At 38.6% G+C, this 20288-nt stretch overlaps 1 protein-coding gene across 1 annotated transcript in view; it reads left to right on the forward strand.

The window, feature by feature from the left end:
* The window catches only part of DIAPH1 (diaphanous related formin 1), a 132146-nt gene that overhangs the window by 74321 nt on the left and 37537 nt on the right, over positions 1–20288 (forward strand). The window contains exons 18-20 of the mRNA XM_032219904.1: positions 14003–14098; positions 14484–14578; positions 14989–15090. Of these exons, the coding sequence (XP_032075795.1) occupies positions 14003–14098; positions 14484–14578; positions 14989–15090 (293 nt within the window). The remainder of the gene's footprint in view (positions 1–14002; positions 14099–14483; positions 14579–14988; positions 15091–20288) is intronic.

Genomic DNA, 20288 nt, shown 5'->3' on the forward strand with positions numbered 1-20288 from the left:
TTTAATGTCTTTTAAATTGTTTTAAAATCCTAGACTTGTAAACCACCCAGAGACACTTGGTTGAATTGGGCTGATATAGAAATTGAATAAATAAAATGAATTAGCTTTCTTTATATATTATGCCTCCATGTGCTCCATCTAAAGAAGGAGCAGATATGATATAATGGATAGTACTAAAATATAGGACTCAGTATCATTTAAAGTTGTCTTCAAAATATAACGGCATGCATAGTATGGTCTACCTTGTAAATAGGAAGGATGTATACCACCACAGTGCACTCCATGGCTATTGAAGAATTACTGTAATTCTGTGTGAAAGGCCAAATACTTTGTAAGAAATAAGATGTTATTGAAATATAATTTAAAAAAATTATATGTTCTCTTATTATAAAACTTAAGGGCCTCATTCATTGGGATAAATTTAATTACAGGTGCGTGAATTATATGCTTAATCTGCTATAGCTTTCTGCTCCATTATTTGCCCTAAAACATTTCTTGGTATGATTGTGTATGTCTGTATGTCTAAGTCTCAGTTGTACCATTCTTTTCCCCTTGTATACTTGATAGGTAAAAAATACAGAAGGATTCAGGTTTGGCTAGGATTCTAGGCCACTGTGAATGTGTCCTTTCATTTTGTAGCAGTTTCTTTAACATTTCCATAATAATAACTATTTTTTTCTGGTGCAGTCATTCATACTTTCTTCCAAATGTTAGTAGAAATATTTATTTCACATTTTCATAGTGCCCATCTCCATCAAATATAATATAACTTTTTCAATGGGGTAAAGCTTTGGTGAATTTCTAGACAAGACTAAGGAAGGATGCCTAATATTTCAGTGGGTATGTGAGTAAAAAAGTTAATTCTCTCATAGGCCAAATTACCGTATGTTATCTGGCTATTTTGATTAAAATTGGAAGAAATGGCATCTTGTAGATAGTTTGATAAAACAAACTCTTCCAGGTAGGCGATTATTTGTTTCCCAGTTCTGTGCCTTTCTTGCTCTGATAAGGCATAATTCAAATCCAACTTTTCTTAAATTTCTTGCAGTGTGTTTTTCATCCACCAGATGTGCGCAGTTGAGTAATTTTGGCTCAGTTTCAGGGTGGTGATGTCAGAGGCACCGGATTGGAAGATGAGATCTCCTGACATTGTGTCATCAGGGTGGTGGCCGTTTCCTCCCCTCCTTCCTCCCTCTTCTCCTGCCCCCTCCCTTTTTGCTGGCCTCATTTCTTAGGAACAAAGAAAACAAAGGGGAGGTGTTCCTTTTCCTCAGATAAAAGATTTTGCTTGGCTGCCAGAGCATCTTGTTATTCCCATCTGTTTCTTTCTTTTTATAGTACATCTCCCTTACCAGGAAGCTTTAACAGCATCCAGCCTGTATTTTAGAGAGTTAAAATACAGTCTCTTTGTAAGCAAAGAAATTTATCAGCTTTATCTATGGAGTGGAGTGGTGGTGGAGGAGATTTTTTTATGCAGATTTTTTCCATCTGGTACAGTTGTAAATTATTTCACTTTTCCATATTCCATTATGAAATTTATTGGGATTACAACATGTGCTAGGCTTTTTATTCTGATACTGTCATACTTCACTTTGAATTTTCTATTCAAAGGGAAGTTTGCTTTTTAGTCTTCCATATAGTTGTATTTTACTTAAAACCCCACATGTCTATATAATGGTTTTAGGTTTATGATATTCTCAAATTCAATGAAATGAATTTGAAAATGAAATACGTACTTTTGCAATTTTTCTGGGTAATTCATGCAGGATAAGTTGGGAAAATAAATTAAAATTTATTTCTGCAAATCCTAAATCTTCAGAAGAGCCATTTAATGCTGTCATGTGGCTCTTTAAAAGTCTTAAGCATTTTCAGCTTGACCTACAGATCATAGCAACAGTTACCCTGAGCTCGTATCACTTTCAAAAACTGCTCTTGAAATATGACAATATCAGAAAGCCAAAATTTGGAAGTTGAAATAATCATCTTCCTTTTCAAATCCAAATTCATGATACATAAATACTGCATTTATATAGCATATAATAATAGGTCTCTACAATATTATTGTGTAATATTTAATCTGGCGGAGTATTGTCTAAACATAGACCATTATGGATTATAATTGCAGAAGAATTTGTGGCTCAAAAATAGTATAAATATAAATCTGAGGGAGAGAGAGAGTGATTTTAGAGATTTCACATTTGCTATCAGGCCGCCTTATTTCCATTGCAATGTATGCTTCTCAATCCTAAAGTATCTCAATGCCAAATCAGGGATTTTTTAAGCACCAGATGGTGCTGTTGCCTTATTTTACTATTCTCTAACTTCCTTTGCCGCATTCAGCCATTTTAGGGAGGATATTTGCCCTCCCTTTAGACTCCATTTTGTATTGATGGCGCAGAGAAAAATAAAATTGAAGAAGGGAGGGTCTACAGGAAGAATGAGCCATGCTGAGTCAGAGGCTGCTATTAATTGATGGCTCTGCTTCCTGCCTTTTTCATGCTCACTCAGCAAACACAGGCCAGCAGGCAAGCTTTATTTCATGAAATGTAGTGTTTGTGATCAATAGCAGTTAAAAAATATATTTAGCCACACTGAACCACTTTTTCTGTCTATTCAAGTCAATGCCAACAAACCAAGCAAATGATTCATTTCCTTTATATCTTTCAGTTATTTTTCAGGAAAATGATGTCAGGCTAAATCTTTTGCTATATTTAGCTAATCAGAAAAGGTATGAATCATAGTGGAAAGATAGTATAAGCTGATACAAATAGAAAGTAGTAATTATCAGAAAAAGATTATTGATAAGTTTTTGAAAGTAAAATATGCTTTCCCATGAATATGATGACATATTAATACATTGTTTTATTTAGTTTTGATATGCAGCATGTGAGCTCCCCTCTCTGTGACACTGATTCATATTTCAGGTATTGCTATCAGGTAGAGGATATAAGGGTTCTTAATCTCCTTTTATTGATGGAAAAACTGCAATAACACTGAGTCAAAATTCATTACTGCAATATTTGAGAGTGATATAGTATAGCTTATATAGTAAGAGCCAAAATCCCAGAGCATTCTCAAACTATTGTTTCTTCATTTATTGAGTTTAACTTCAGGAAGTTACTGTGACATGGACCTCAGACATTATTTTCAGAAGAGCTGAATCTGCTTTCTCGGGTCTATTTCAGTCTCTCTAAATTCAGGTTTTGTTTTGTTTTTAATCTGTTTATGAACCAAGTTGTTTTCCTCTTGCCGTCATTAACTGATTTCAAAGGAGTAACCCTATCTTTTAGAGAGGGGAAAAATAGAAGGCAGAACATAATTATTTCTTTAGAGATGACTGAATATGAAGCAACAAGTTAGATGTGACACAGACATTATTAAATTAACTAGTTGGTTAGCATAGGTAACATGATGACAAAAAAATAATCCTTATTTAATTCCTTTTTATGTTAATGTAATAAAGAGTACATACCCACATTTAACTGCTAATATAGGATTTGTCACCTCTAAAGCAATTCTTTTTCTATTATCATTTCTCTTTTTCCTTCTTTTCCCCAACAAACAGCTGTGATAATATAATACGATTATATTCCACACACTTGATGTGTTAGATTGTGATTCATAAAAGTTTATGTGATAATGTATTTATTGTTCTTCAGAATGTGATGAGGCAATTTCTAATAACTATGGTTGTCACTGTGTCATTCTTAATGAGCTGGTGAATCTATAGCCTATCTACTATTTCTCAGGACAGATCCAAACTCAGATAATAGATATCAATATATTTTATCAGATATTTCCTGAAATAGAAAATTATACTATTCACAAGAGAATGCTTCCTCCAGGGATGGGTTTCAAATTTTTTACTACTGATTCTGTGGGCATGGCTTAGACATGTGACTGGGTGGGAGTGGCCAAGTCAATGTCACTGAATTCTTTGCCCCACTGAATGACCTACAAAAAGAAGATATAAAAAAAAGAAAAATTATTATTTTGTGCACTTACTACTTAAATAAGAATAAAATAAGTACACAAAACAATAAAACAGATGACTGTCCTGCCTGTCTTCAACATCACTGACCACCTTGCTTCAATGAATGACCTGCACAAAGAAGAGATACAGAAAGGAAGTCTTTAATTGCATGCACTTTATAAGAATGAAACCAGCACACAAAACAAGAAAGCAGTTACTTACAAAAGGCAGATGACTGTCTTGCCTGTCTTCAACATCACTGACTGACCCATTGCCCCAATGAATGATCTGCACAAAGAAGAGATATTGAAAGGAAATTTTTAATTGCATGCATTTACAGCTTACATAAGGATAACACAGTGAAAGAGATACACCCAAGTATTTACTTGTGTTATTGGTTTGCGGGTTGAAGATGTTTCCACATAGTTTTTTTGGTTTGCAGCCTCCTCGGTTGCACTTTTCTTACTCTTCACTCTTGGATCATCGGCAATGTGATGGTGTGCTTTGAGCCACTTTTTGACAGAAGGAATTGGGTCCCATTTTGTTACAGGTAGGCCAATCATGCTAATTGTCATCAAATTGTTAAGGTTTGAAATAATTAGGCGGGTTCTTTGTTCTGAACCTATGAGGTTCATTTTTGAGACCCCCCTTTCTGCCTCTGCTGAACTCACAGCAATTGTCCTGACAATATCTCTTGATACTGTCAGGAGTTATATAGTTCTTTGAATCTTTTAGTATGTTTTTCACAAAATCTCTAGTCATTCAAATTAATTTTGTAATTAAACATTTCGCCAAATTCAATCAATTCTTCCTCTACTTCTGGCCATGGAATGACTACATCTTCAGTGTTCCAGTAATCTGGCTCCAAATAAGTGAGAAATTGTAATTTATTTGCGTCTGGCAATTGGCTACCTGTTTTTAGATGTTCGCAATCCATCAGTCTTTTCTTCAAATTAGTGATGATGCTTTCCAAAGATTTTTCCCGAGGAAGTGCAACAAATTATTGATTTTAAACAAATTTTATATTTTGGAAATCTTCTAAAGTTATCATTCCATCAACCTTTTTTTCATATGGGTACTTTCCCCATCTAAGCAGAAGCGTTGTATGAATGGAATGTGAAACCTGGTAAGAAGATTTAATTAACCAACTGACATAAATCAGAATTTGGAAAAGGCAAAGAACGTTGTGAGTGTAAATAATGTTTACGAATAGATTTGGATTTTGGCAGAAAGAAAAGAAAGAAGGGGAGGGAAATAGTAGTTTACATCATTAAGCCCCAAAAGAACTGCTTGTTTTAAACAACTTGGAGACAGAAAGGAAGAAACAAGAAATTGACCAACTCATTAAAATACAAACTTTTAATTGGGATTTGAAAAGATTGTGTCTTTAAAAGAGATTAATTGACAATTGGGAATTCTATAAAGGAATAGAAGAAGGAGGGGAGGAGAAACAAAAGCTAAAAGCATACCAAGGAGATTTGCTTTGTTCGAGTTTGTTCTAATTAACATATCTTAAGCAATTCTAATCAATGAGAGGTGGAATATAGCAAGGAAAAAAATCAAGTCTGGATTTAAAACTGGATTTAAAAATATCAAGCTGTATTGCTGGAAACCATCCAGCTGAAAGAATATGGAGCCATTTGCCGGAGGGAAGAACAAAGAAAGTGAAGTGATCAAGATGTCTCCCCCTTCTCTTCCTCTCCATTTTTGCTGAATCAGAATATAAGTTGGATCAGAATTGTGAAATAAGAAGAATCTTGGAAAACGTGGAACTTAAATTATAATTAACTGTATAAGTAACTGTAATCTTGGAACTGGACATTATGGAAAGGTGGGAATTTGAAGAATTATGTGAAATTATAAAAAATATGCATAAATCATTAAAATTTAATTTAAATAAAATTTTGAAGTTAGAATCTGAGGAGAGGCAGGAAATGAGAGAAGAAGAGGGGGGGGCAATAAAATGGTAGAAATGGTGGAAAATAAAAAGCAGACAAAAGATTTAACTTGGTTTGACAGTGGTACAGGGAAAATTGAAAAGGGGGAATATGTCCCAACAAAGGGAAATAAAAAGCAGACAAAAAATTTCACTGGATTTGATAGTGGCTTGGGGAAAATTGAAAAGGGGAGATATATCCCAACAAAGAAAAGGAAAGAGACAGGAATAGAGAATTGGCACAAAAGACTTACTAGGAAAAAAATCTGATATTTAGAAATTATTATGTGGCGAATATAAAGTTGAGGTACGTGATTTACCCTTTTACATGATAATTAAACTGAGTTGCTAACTGATTGAATATGATAATGGAAAGATAATTAAATATAGGTTAAAATATATGAAATATGGATACATATAGAATTCTTAAGATGAACAAAGTGAGGTGTATATTGCTTGTTATTTTACATAGCAGACCAATGGAATTGTAATGAACATTGAACAGCAAGGATTGTTGCTGTTAAAAAACAAAGGATTGTTATTTAAAGACAATTAAATGTAAGCTAAGTTAAGATGTGGAAAAATGGAGCAGAAACATGAAACATAATTATAATGAAAAATTATTGAGATTATAAAGACAGAACTAAAAATTTGGGGCGTGTAATGATATATAACTATACAATATTATGATGAGAATAGCTGGGAATTGTAACCAGGTCCACATTCTGGCCAAAAATAAGTTGGGGGTGGGTGGGTTTAAAAATATAATTGCTATATATGTACACTTTTTTTGTTTTAAAAAAAGGAGGGGGATATATGTTAAAATTAAAGCTGTTTATTGAAATGAAATAATAAATACTATCAACATAAAAATGGAGCTTGCTCAAAGGCTAAAATACACCAAGTAAAGGAGATGAAGAGTGTGGAAGAGAGGAGAGAGGTAAGGGAAGAAGAAAGGGAGGGTGGGGAGGAGGAGGAGACCAAGAAGGAGTGGAAAGGGGAGAGTGGAGAAGGAGAGAGGAAGGGGAAGTAGAGAAGAGAAGGATGACAGAGGGAAGAAAGTAGGGAAGAGGAGGTGAAAGGGAGAAGAAAGTGATCAATAGGGTACAAATATGGTGTAGGGAGAGCAGAAGAGCCAATAATTGTTCTTGGGGGTTGATGGTAAGACAAATTGATGTAAATATTTAATAATATAAAATAATGTTGGTTATGTAATTGTATAAATGTGGTTGTTATGAAAATGAAAAAAAACTATTTAAAAAAGGAAGAATGAATGTCATAGGTAGATTCACAGAGCAATACAGATTTCTTTTTCTGAAATTTATTCCTCAATTCAAAAAACAGGAATATGTGAATTAGGTTCTGTACTTAGTACTTTATTACCCAAGTAACGTAACAAGTAGATATTCAAGAGTTAGTGATGTCATGGTTAGAAGTAAAGCAAGATATGGATTTAAAACCATAAATATTTGTTGGGATTTCAAAGGGAATACAATATATATTTAATTTTAACATGTTAACAGGTGCTGGAATTGTGTTTGCACAACAGTGGAAAAACAAAGATATGAAAATGAATAAAGAAAATATTAGAATGTGCAGAAATGAATAAATTAACAATTAAAATCAAGGAGAAGGCTTTGAATACTTTTTAACATGGGATTTGTTTTATCAATGGCTAACTAACAAACAGAAGTTAGAAATCTAAAAGTATGAAAGAAAACATCAATTATGTAAGGAAAGGTCACTAAAATGTAAATATTATTAGTATTTGACCATTATTAATGGGTAGATAACTGTGGGACATTACACACACACACCAAAAAAACTATGATAACGCCAGGAAAGCACCGAAAGAATAACAACACCCCCCCCCCCCAAAGACTGCAGATGAAACAAGTGTTTCCCCTAATCCTAGGGACAGGAAAAAATAATCCACTGGAATAAAAACCATCAAGGCATTGTGGGAAGTATTAGCATATAGAACAGTGCCAGAAACCTCACAGAACCAGAAATCACAGAAAATAGTGGCAAGAAACTCAAGCCAGCCCTTCCCCTTTAAGAAAACCCCAGGCAAAAGCACCAGCTGAAAGGAAGACTTAAGTTCTTAAGTACACCCATTAAAATAATGAGAATCATCAGGCTAAAAATAACACGCCTGGAACTCCCCTTTTCCTGTTTCCTGGCAGAATTAATCCCCAGGATAGGAAAGACAAAAGACCTGGGACTAAGATTAACCCAGAAAACAGGAAAACACAAGCAGGGCAATTAGAAACACATCAAAACCGATCAAGCTGCAGGAGCTCACAAAGCTGCACACAACTGAATTTATGATAGCAGCCATGGAATCTCATAAAAGGTGATTGCTGCAAGAAGCAACCACCCCACAAAATTTACACAACCTCCCTCAAAAACCAGTTATCACACAGAAAGACGCAAAATCTCACAAATCTTGCACCAACCTGTACATATAAAAGCAGCCATTTTGAGGCACATAAAACATGGTTCTGTAGGTAGTGTGAATCACTACAGAAAGAAACACTAAATCTCGCAAACCTTACACCAACCTGCACACTTAAAAGCAAGATATTGCATCACATATAAAACATTTCCTAAAAACAACAACATTTCTATAAAAAAAACATTTCATAAAAAACAAGTTTAAAAAAAAAATCCTACAAATAACAAAATTTCCTGGAAAAATTAACAAAATATCCTTAAAAAAACATTACTCATTTAAAAAAAAAACATAAAAGAAAAAAACAGCCACTTACCAGCAGGCAGAATCAGTTGTTCGCCGATGAGATGGATATTGGAATGGATGTCTTCCACTTCCAGGCAGCAGGCAACCAGAACATATGCTTCGGCCGAAGGAAAGCTAGACTGGAGGCTGTTGTTCTGACCTAGGCTTCATGATAACAATAAAAAGCACACAATTAGGTTCAAAAGCCCTCTTTTTATTTCAAAGGCTGTGAATTATATTTATTCACAGCTGGTAATGAGTCCTAAATAGTTGGAAAGAGTTCTACAGGAGGCTGCCAAAGTCATTCGGAATAAGGCTGAAAAGCACCCACCTTTATCTTCTTTGAAAATAGTGCCAAAGATTTAATTAGCTTGGCAAGGCCACATAGAGCAAAGAATCCAAATGGAGTTTCAGAAGGTAAACTGACCAGCATAAACCAAGTCGCTTTCTGCAAAGGCTCATGTGCCTTTGTTCCTCCTTTATGTCCTATTGGAGGGGCCAATCATCTCCAAACTCCGAGTCATCATTTCTGTTCTGTCCGCTGCTTGGAGAATACAAACATGGGTTAAATTCAGCCAATTAGCCTAGAGACAGAGTTGAAAAAAGTCTTAACCTTTTTTGACCTCTCTTGGCTTCTAGAAGTCCATTTTTTTTAACTCAGTCTAGCCTAAGAGAGACATTTTCAAGCCTTTCTCATCCTCAATTTTTGTATTGTGGATAAAAACCGATATTTTGAGCTAGCGTGGATTCTCCAAGTTATGATTGACTGAAGTTTATTGCAGGATATGTCAGTTGCAGCCACTTTTGGCCGTGGGTGTGTGCACTGATTATCACGGTCCGCCGGATAGAACCGCCCTTTGTCTGTGTTATATTCTGAACTGTGTCATGGATCAGAGCTCAGCAATATTGTCCGATATTGTTCGGGCTAGCCTCTGATGGCAGCGAGGGGTTGCTAGTGTTCGAAGAGCTGGTTCGTTGCTCCCGTGCTTTACTTCCAGCATTGGAGATGCAGAGCAGACATTTTGAATGCTGCGCCTAAAGTTCCTGCGTTGAGATTGGTGGTGGAGGTTACATCAATCAAGGGCTAACCATGACCATTACATTTGGCACCGAATGGGCTGGTTCGCTGCACCTGTGCCAGAGTTAGCCGCACATTCTCTTTGGAGTTTTTGGTGGTGACTGTGTTCATTTTGCTCGGAGATCGCAAAAATTTTGGTGGGCGAGCTCGCAGCTGCTTTGCTCAGCCATATCACTGCCTTCGGGTTAATGCAGAGAGCGCCAGGGGTTCCCTGAGCAGTGCATGCAGTTCGTGGCCTGTGCTTTGCCTCTTGCTGCCTGTCTCCTTGGCTGGTTTGTCTACCACACACCCCCTGAGATACTTTATCAGTTGCCCCGTTCCCCATTATCAGATCAAGAAGGAGCTCATGGAGATCAAAATCCAACATCTGTTGCATATCAGAGCCATCTAGCCAGTCCCAGTGGGCAAGTGAGGTTCAGGTTTCACTCAATACTGTTTTTAGTTCCCAAGAGTTCAGGGGAGTGGAGAGCGATTCTGGACTTAAAGAGGCTCAGTATCCATCTCTCATACAAGCGTTTCAAGATGCAATCCCTTCAAGATATCTTGGGATGCATATGCCAGGGCAATGATCTTACCTCTGTGGACATTAAGGAGGCTTATCTTCATGTTCCAATAAGGACTGCGCTCCTGAGATTCTGCTTCGCGGGGTGCCATTGCCAATATCGGGCCCTGCCATTCGGCCTGTCATCAGCTCCCAGGATTTTCACGAAGTTGCTGGTGGGGGTGGTAACACACCTCCAATCGGTTCCAGTGAGGTTACAATGCTACCTCAGCGACATTTTGATATAGTCATTGTCTCTGGCCCAGGCCCAGTGGGATCTTCAGTTGGGATCCAGCCTCTTCAACAGGCATTGACTTGATGTCCAAAGAGCCCTTCGCAGATATGTTAAATGCACAGCAGACTTTTGAAGATCAGAGGCCCTCTTCATTTCTTTTCAACCGGCCACCATGGGCAGGAAAGTGAAACCTTCTACCATCGGCCGTTGGCTTAAGGCCTGCATAGCCTTAGCATATAACACCAGTTGTGGCCTGTACCTAGACATATCACTGCCCATTCCACCAGGAGCGCGGCCACCATGGCAGCTTGGCCCATACAGGCATCAGTAGAAGAGAGATGTAGGGTGGCGACATAGTCGTCCCTGTTACCCTTCATTGAACATTACAAGGTGGACAAATTCACCTTGGCCAAGCCGTCGTTTGGGCAACGGGTTTTGCAGAGGGCTCAATCGGAATCCGCATCCCTGGGCCAGACTCTTCCCGCCCAAGAGCCTTTTTAGCATGGGTATTCTCCAAGCAGTGCACAGGAGAAAGTCCGTTGACTTACCTGAACAGCTGTTCTCTGTCTGCTGCAGGAGAATCCAAACCCGCCCTGTGTCTGGCAGGTCCAGGGTTGATAAACTGACTTACCTTGATTGTACACTTCCATGATCTTGGACGTTTCTTCTTATGACTGTGCTTCATTAAAAAACTGACTTCCGGAAGCCAAGAGAGGCATGGTCAAGATTTTTTTCAACTCAGTCTCTAGGCTAATTGGCTGAATTTAACCCATGTTTGGATTCTCCTCCAGCAAACAGAGAACAGTTACTCAGGTAAGCCAACAGACATTTTAACTGTTCTTGCCTTCTGGCAGCTCTGCGCATGTGTGCACTGGGAATAGGGGGAGCCTGTTCCTCTCCCTCACTACTGTCTGATTCTGGAGGCTCTGGAGGCAGCCAGATGGCTCTGGCCTCCTCTGCCTCTGATACAGAGCCCTCATCCAAGTCTTCCCCAGATTCCAGGACTAGCCTATGTTTCTCCTCACTCAGATTCTGCTACCAGCTCTGCAGGCCACCTGCGAACCACAACACTATCCCTCACCGGGGAAGTCGATCGGAAGTTCTCCAGCTGTACAAATGTGGGGGATGTGAGCTCTGAAGAGTCTCACATGAACCCTGTCTGACAAACCAATTTCGAGATCCGTTTTTGGATCAGAACCTCCTGGGGGGAAGAAGGGGCAGCATCTCATCAAACCCAGAGGGAGTGCAACAGGTCCCTCGTAGGTCAGAGATTTGCCCTCTGAATTGGAGCTGGGGCAGCAGCATGGCAACATTGCTGCACAAGAAGCTGGCTTCATGCCGAAGCAGCTGAGTAGGAATGTGCAGAGGCAAGATGAAAGCCTAGTAAGATCTATTAACCCACAGTTGTAAATCAGAATTTCGAAAAGGCAAAGAATCTTGAAAGCATAAATAATATTGATGGACAAATTGGGATCTTGGCAAAAAGAAAGAAAGAAGTGGGGAAATGGAGGGTTGAATCACTAGCCCAAAAGAGAGCCATTTGCTTGAAACAATTTGGACAGAAAGTAGAAAGTAGAGAAGTGACAAGCCCACTCAAACACAAACTCTAAATTTTGTTTTGGACTTGAAAAGATTGTGTTTTTAAAGGAATCTAAGAGCATGAAGATTTACTTCATCCGAGTTCTAATTAAGTTCTAATTAACCAACTGCCATAAATCAGAACTTGGAAAAGCAGGAGGCGAAGAGAAACATACCCGAGTTTGGCTGTATGCAAGTTTGTTCCAATTGATATATTTTGAGCAACTATAACTAATGAGAGGTGGAAAGTAGCAAGGGAAAAAATAATAACAACATCAAGAACTGGAAAATACGAAGTTTTTTTCTTTCTTTTTTCTGAAAAAGATCAAGATGGCTCCAGCTTCTCTTCTGTTTTCTCATTAGTTGAATTAGCTAAATTTAAGGTGGACCAGAACTTCAAAATAAGATCTGTAAATATATGGAACTGCAATTTTGGAACTGGACATTAAGGAAGAACAAAAGACCAAGATAGTTCCATTAAAATTAAGCCTAAATAGAATTCTGAACTCAAAGAAGCAGGTATTTAAAGAAGAAGGGAAGGAAGAAGGGGGAGAGATAATGAAGGGGTAGAAACGGTGGGAAATAAAAAGCAGACAAAAAATTCCATTGGGTCTGGCGGTGGTATGGGGAAAATTGAAAAGGGGGGATGTGTCCCAACAAAAGGAAATAAAAAGCAAACAAAAGATGTTTCAGAGGTGGACAGTGGCATAAGGAAAATGGAAGAAAAAATAGAAGAAGGAGGTTACGCCCAAACAAAGGGAAATATAAAAGATCTCTTTGACTGTGGCTTGGGGAAAATTGAAAGGCCAGGGGACCGGACCGGTTTGGGGGCATGGTCAGCCTGCTATTGCATAATATAGCCTTTATTGTCATTGCACAAAATAAATACAACGAAATTAGTTAATTGATCCTACTGGTTTAGTGATCGAGATCCAATTTTCATTACTGGTTCACCCAGTATGAACCAGTAGGAACCCACTTCTGGTTATCTCCATGAAAGGAATATTTTTATCCATAGGGGCATTTCACTTTGTATAGTCCTGGTTTTGTACCACTTTTGCAGGTCATTTTGGTGATTATTTGTGATTCTAATGTCCAAAGTTGATATATCTTCCACTTTGTACTTTAGGGGAAGATCCTATTTTCTAATTATGCTGTGCCTTTTTTTTTCTATGAGGCTTATATCCTATCTTATCTAAATCGTATTCATATTTTTACAGTTTTTTTATTTTGAAATATGCATCAACATCAGTACATGAATCGAATGGCATCTGGGTATCATTCATTTTGGGACAAATGGCAATAATAATAGTATTTGTTACATTAATCAAACTCATGAAATTATAGTATTAATATACATATTTGTTTTAAAGTAGTTATTCAATATTTCAATGATCCATTTTAATGCCAATCACAGTATTATTTGAGTTTACAGAGTACTGCCCTCTTTCAACCTCTAGTTAGTGCTTTTATTTTATTGTATGAAAAATATGTGTACTAATATTCCCCCTATTTCTTATTTCTGCCTCTATTCTGGCTCCTAGTCAGGCCACCATTACTAATCCTAGTATTAATACAGTTGTTTATATTAACAAATAGTTCTTTATTATTTAATTATTCAATATTTCATTGCACCATTCTAGTGTCGTAGCATAGTCCTTTATGCAGGAGCACATAAATGGATCAGTTACTGATTTGAAATAATAAATGGGGCAATAACAGTAGTTTTGTTTTGTGAGGGGAAGTTTGAAATTACCTCCTGATATTGGACACACCTATTATAGCAGGCATACCTTATATTTTTATCCCTCTTAAATTCTTTCAGTGATTAAGGGATGCCCTGAATTTCTTTGAGAGATTGATAACTATGGACAGTTTTGTTGAAATGATTTGTGTCATTATGATCTTTAATTCTTTACAGCAAAAAAGCAACCTGAGAGTGGAGAGGAAAGGAACCAAGCTAAGAAGAAAGTCAAGGAGCTGAGAGTGCTAGATTCAAAAAATGCTCAGAACCTTTGTGAGTATGATTTGATATGATTAAGGAGAAATTTCTATCAATGAAAGCAATTAATCAGTTAATTGTTAATTAATCGTCTTGCTTCCAGAAGTTGAAAGCGCTCCATTAACTGGAGATTTTTAAGAAGAGACTGGATAGCCACTTGTCTGGATTGGTATAGATTCTCCTGCTCAAATGAGTTGGATTAAAAGACCTCCAAAGTCACATCCACTGTTAACTATGTAATTCTGGTGGAAAAGTTTGCCTAAGTTACCTGTGAAAACTTTCAGATATATTTGAATGTTTATTTGAAGGAAGGAAAATCAGGAAAAGGTACATTTCTCTGATTTTAATATTTGGATATGTCAATCATTTGGTTAATTGCACTTCTCTTTAAATGTGGCAGCAATTTTTTTGGGCTCCTTTCGCTTGCCTTATGAGGAAATCAAGAATGCCATCTTGGAGGTGAATGAAGCTGTATTGACTGAATCCATTGTGCAGGTGAGAAAGACTAGAATGTGTGATCATATTTTCTCTCTAGAGTGTAGGTCTCCACAGCCAGTATCCATTAAGCTAAACTCAATCTCCAGTAGTTCTGGCAACTAAAAAGTGTTTATTTTGCTCTCCAGGACTGTAAGAACAGCGAGTGATTGTCAAGAACTGACAGCCCCAAGGTTTCTGTTTGATAGGTCATAAATGATTCAGGTTTGGGTATATAATAATCAGGAGATTTTATGATGTGATGGGATCCCTTGTATTTGAATATTTGCTATTTAGAGGCATATCAAATTATGTCAAAAGGATTCCCTAGTTTGTAAGACTCATCTTTAGACTAATTTTTTCTAGGTCAATATTATCATATTTATTAGAAGGTATTCCAAGCAACTGTATTCTTTTAACTTCTTTCTCAGAATCTGATTAAGTTAATGCCTGAACCAGACAAATTGAAGATGATCGCAGGACTAAAAGAAGAATATAATGAACTAGCTGAGCCTGAGCAATTTGGAATTGTGGTAAGTGATTATCCATTGCAGAAGAGGAATCATATATCTTTCAGAAAAGAAATAGATAACAAACACACAATAATACAATGCAAGTTTGCCCCTCTTATTTTTCAGTCTGTCACATCATTTGCTAGGATGTCCCACTGTTATGTCTACTATTTTATACTAAGTACTTCATTTTTTTTCCTTAGCTTTGAGTATAGTCTTTATGTTCTAGCCTACATGTCTCCTGAGCTATTTGAAATTCTAAAATTTTCTTTTGTGCTCTAGACAGAAAAAAAAATGAAATTCTGATTTTAGGATTTCCTGATTAGATTTATATGTTGCTATAAAAATGGCTAGTATATATTCAGTATGCAAAACCAAAAAGTTGTAATTTTATTGCCTTTATTCTAATGCACTGAAGAGTTGGAAGCTAATGCATTTTTCTTCTTTTTTTCTCCACACTTTTCTCTTCCCCTATTTTCCTTCCCGCACTTTATTTTTCTTTATTTTCACTTATATTTTATAGAAATATACATTTTGTCCTTCACGCTTCTGAAGCTTAAACAATAAGGGGAGGAGTATACTGCTATTCAAGGGGAAACTTTAACAGAGTTGGAAAGGTCCAGCGTCCTGCTCAAGAGAAGACCTTATACCATTCAAAACAAGGTTAAAAACCTTCAATAAAAGAGCACCCACAATTCCTGGAGGCAAACCATTCCACTGATTAATTATTCTCACTGTCAGGAATTTTTTTCCCCTTAGTTTAGGTTGCAGCTTTCTTTAATAATCTTCCACCTGTTACTTCTAGTCCTGACCTCAAATGCTTTGGAGAATAGATTGACTGCCTGCTCTATTGGCAGCTCTTCAGACATTGGAAAATTGCTATCAAGTCACTCCTAGTTCTTCTCTTTGTTAGATTAGACGTACCCAATTCTTTCAACCATTCATCATATATTTATCTTCCAGGCTCCTAATTGTCTTTATTGTTGTTCTCTACACTCTTTCAAGAATCTCAACATCTTTTTTGTATTGTGGTGACTAAAACTGGATGCAGCATTCCAAGTATTGTCTTACCACTGAAGTACAAAGCAGTACAATTCACATGATCTTGATACCTTGATCCATCTATTGAGGCAGCCTAGGACAGTGTTGGCTTTTTTGGGCAATTGTAGTGTAGTGCTGACTCATACTTAAGTGTTTGTCCACTAGGATACCTAGATCCATCTCACTGTTACAGCTCTTGTTGTGGCATGCCAGTGGCCAATGGAGCTGGCAGCAGTGTCAGACAGTGAGGAGGTTGGGGAAAGTTCAGACGAGGGCTCTGTGTCAGAGGCAGAGACGGGACTGAGGTCGTCTGGCAGTGATTGGGTGGCTACAGAGCTAGACAGCAGTGAGGCAAAGGAACAGCTAGAGCCTGTTCCCAGTACACATGCGCAGAGCTGCCAGAAGAAAAGAACAGTCAGAAATCAGGGTAGACTTGATAGAAAAGCCACAGGTGGAAGATGATTGGCCCTTCCCATAGGAAATAAAAAGGGAGCGAAAGGAGAGTGGGCTTCTGCAGGAAACAAGTCGGTTGTTAGATTCGTTTCAGGAGTGTGAAGATCTGTCCATGAATCTCAGAGATTCTGTGCCCAGTCTTTCCTTGCACAGCACCTCATTTGGAAAATATTTACATGACAGCTTTCCAAGATAGATAAGGTTTGTAGTCATAAATATTTCTTTGAAAGATTGTTTGCCAGGCCTTGCTGAATATGAATGAGAGGAATTCACATTCATTTAATAAAAGGGGTTTGTTGGGACCAGGACTCTGCCTCGTGCTTTTTGGGGAAGCCTAGGTTAGAACACTGTTGAAGCAAATATCACCTATTCTATACCTGTGCATTTGGGTCTCCTTACCTAAGTGTAAAATTTTACTTTTCTAGCCACTGAATTGCCTTTTGCTAGATAGGGCCTAGTGTTCAAGTCTGTGGATATCCTCCTAGATCAGGGATGTCAAACTCAATTTCATTGAGGGCCACATCAGGGTTGTGTTTGACTTCAGAGGGGGGGGCAAGGGGGGTATAGCCAGCTCGATGTCACTCGTGTGGGGGTGCCTGTGGTGCCCCAAATGGGGCTGCGGGGTATCCATTGTCTCCAGCGGAGGAAGGTGAGATCAGCGCGAGCGCCAAACCCTTGTCTATCAAAGGAAGCCTCACCGTCCCTCTCAGGCCACGCGGAGGAACCCCGGAAGGCATTGCAGGTTGCTCAGAGACCTGGGAAGTGGCAGGCAAGCAGCCAGCCCAGCCCTCAAGTTCCCAGGGCACCGGGACCCCACAGACCAGCCCTGTTTCCCCTAGGGGATGCCACGCTATGCTTACCACCTCCTCAAGGGTGCTGCTGCTGCTGTGCTCAATGCATAATCTCATCCCCCCCCCATCTTTTTTCTCTTTAAATAGGACGGGAGGATGCCACTCTAGACTTAGCAGGTTGTATGAAACCTCTGGCCAGATTGGAGTTGATGTAGTCTCAGCTCTTTCATTTTCTTAGGTGTCATGGAGTACATTTTGGGTTTTGGTAGTTTTGCCCCATCTATGAACTCAATGGCAGAGTCGATTGGGGGGGGGGGGTTAGGTATGCTGCACTTCTTCTCACTGAAAACCTCAGCTAGGTCTTAATAGTGGGTTGGAATTTGTGGGATCCCTGGGGGCTGATCAGCAAGCGCCACCATTGGGTCCTACTGAGTCTCCCAGGGTTCTAAGCTGTTAATTTGGTTGTTGCTTTGTTCAGGAGGCAGCTCGGGGGCGAGCGTTAATTTATCCTGTAGCCGCCCTCCTAGCTTATCATTGGGTGCCATTTGTCTAGCCAGGCAAGACCCAGGATTACTGATTGAGTCATTTTTGGCACTACTAAGAAACGGATTAGTTCCCAGTGCTTTCCCATAGCCATTTTTTTTTTTTTTAGTTATGTGCGTGTCCGGACTTCCCCCTTTCATGGATCCATCTACTTGTTGGAATCAGATAGGGGTTGTTACTGCTTTTGTTTCTATCCCTAGGCTGCACATGTAATCAGGGCTAATGAGGCATCATGAACTGCCAGTTTCTATAATGATAATGATAGAGGCTGTATGATAGCATGGGCCAAAAATTTCAGACACAATATAGATCTAGTGGATTGGGAAAGAATTAGGGACACAAATTATAAACTAACAAGATCAGCAGCGTACAAAGAAAATATGTACAAAATGTTTTATCATTGGCATTTACCACCAATGAGATTGGCCAAAATGTACCCGAATATGAATCCAACTTGTTGGAAGTGCAAAAAAATGCAAGGAACTTTCTATCATATGTGGTGGACTTGCCCAGAAACTCAAAAGTATTGGATTAAAATTTGGAAATGGATACAACAAATTACAGAGGAACAAATAGTATATGACCTGCAAATTTTTCTGCTGGGATTATCCAAGGGGAAATATAAAAAGAAAATTAAATATATATTAATATACCTGTTGACTATGGCCAGAATAACATTTGCCCAGTGTTGGAAACAGAGTAATATTCCCGCAGATGAATTAGTGATTCAGAAAATTCTAAATTGCGCAGAAATGGATAAATTAACATTAAGTTTAAAGGACAAAGAAAAGTCTGAATACTATGAAATTTGTTGCTTGATTATCTTTTTCAAGATTTACCAAGATATTGATGTGAGATTAATTGCTCTGTATAGATCGATTGCATAGGGACAAACTCCATTCCGGTGGTGACCTGGAAAGGTGACAATCCTGGTCTACTATGCACTACATTGTTGTATGCCACCTCCACAAATGGCAATAATTCTCCCCAGTCGGATACATAGTCTACATAGCACCTCAAATATTGTTCAATCATTGCATTGGTTCGTTCCGTTGCCCCATTCGTACTTGAGATGGAAAGCTGAACTAAGTCCCTGCGATGACCCAATGGAGTTTATAAACTCCCTCCAAACTTTTGCTGTAAATTGGACTCCCCCTATCTGATATGATCTGTGGGGGACTCAATGTAGCATATAGATCTATTTAATAAACAATTTAGGTAGCCTTTTTGCTGATGGGAGCCATGGGCAGGCAGTGAAATGGGCTTGTTTTGAAAACTAGTCTACTACAGTCCAGATGACGGTGGCCCCTCCGCTGTCCGGAAACTCCACAATAAAGTCCATGGAAATTTCCTCCCAAGGTTGGGAAGGATCCACTTGTTGGAGGAGACCTGGGGTCTTCCCTGGTCTCTTTTTCATGGTTACACAAGTGGGACAGCTTTTCACATAATGTAATCCTCAATGTCTTTTTTCATTTTTGGCCACCAAAATTGCCTCCTGTTGAGATGCAGCATTTTTAAACAGCCAAAATGTCCATCTAGTTTAGCATTGTGGCTTTTTTGAAGCACTTGAAGACATAGGCTATTGGGCACATAGATTTTGGATCCCTTTCCTGGCAGACCATCCTTGAGGTTTAGTGTCCCTGTATTCTCTTTGTAACAGGAGTCTGTTAGCAGTTCATTTTTGAGGTTGGCCTGGCTTGTGACCAAGTGGTGGCTTATGCTGCTGGTTGGAAGTGGGGAATCATTGCATGGATTACTTCTTCTTGCTTGCTGTTAAATTGTGGTTTTCTGCATAGGACATCAGCAAGCAGTTTCTCCTCCCCCCCAGATGTACTTTAGTTCAAAGTTAAACCATTTGAAGTATTGTGCCCAGCAAACCTGCTTTGGGGAGATGCCTCTTTTTCCCATACTGCCCAGTGTGTATGGTGTCAATCAGTTTTTTGGAAGTGTAAGAGCATGTTTGCAGGTCCCCATTTGCACTTTTTGGGAGTAGGACAGTGGGAACTGCTACGTCACTGGTGTCTGCTTGCATTACGAACAGTTGGTTGGGGTCAGGGCGTTTGAAGGTAGGTTCCTCAACAAACAGTCTTTTTAGTGATTCAAATGCCTGCTGACATTCCAACATCCAGTTTAAGGGTTGGCCGGACTGGTGTTTCTGGTTCTTCCCCAACCCTCTGGGGTTGGGGAAGTTGGCAAACCCTAGAAAACTTTGGAGTTGTCTGCAAGGGGGCTGCCGGTATAGTATTGTTTTGACTTTTGCTGGGTCCATTTCCATCCCCTCGTTTGACATTTGGTAGCCCAGGTAGTTTAGAGTGTTTTGTGGAACTCTCATTTTGACAGCTTGACATATAGTTTTGCCACAAGTATTTTTTTCAGCCCTTGGTGCACCAA

This window comes from Thamnophis elegans, chromosome 6 (genome assembly GCF_009769535.1).
Source record: "Thamnophis elegans isolate rThaEle1 chromosome 6, rThaEle1.pri, whole genome shotgun sequence".
NCBI classification, from domain to species: domain Eukaryota; kingdom Metazoa; phylum Chordata; class Lepidosauria; order Squamata; family Colubridae; genus Thamnophis; species Thamnophis elegans.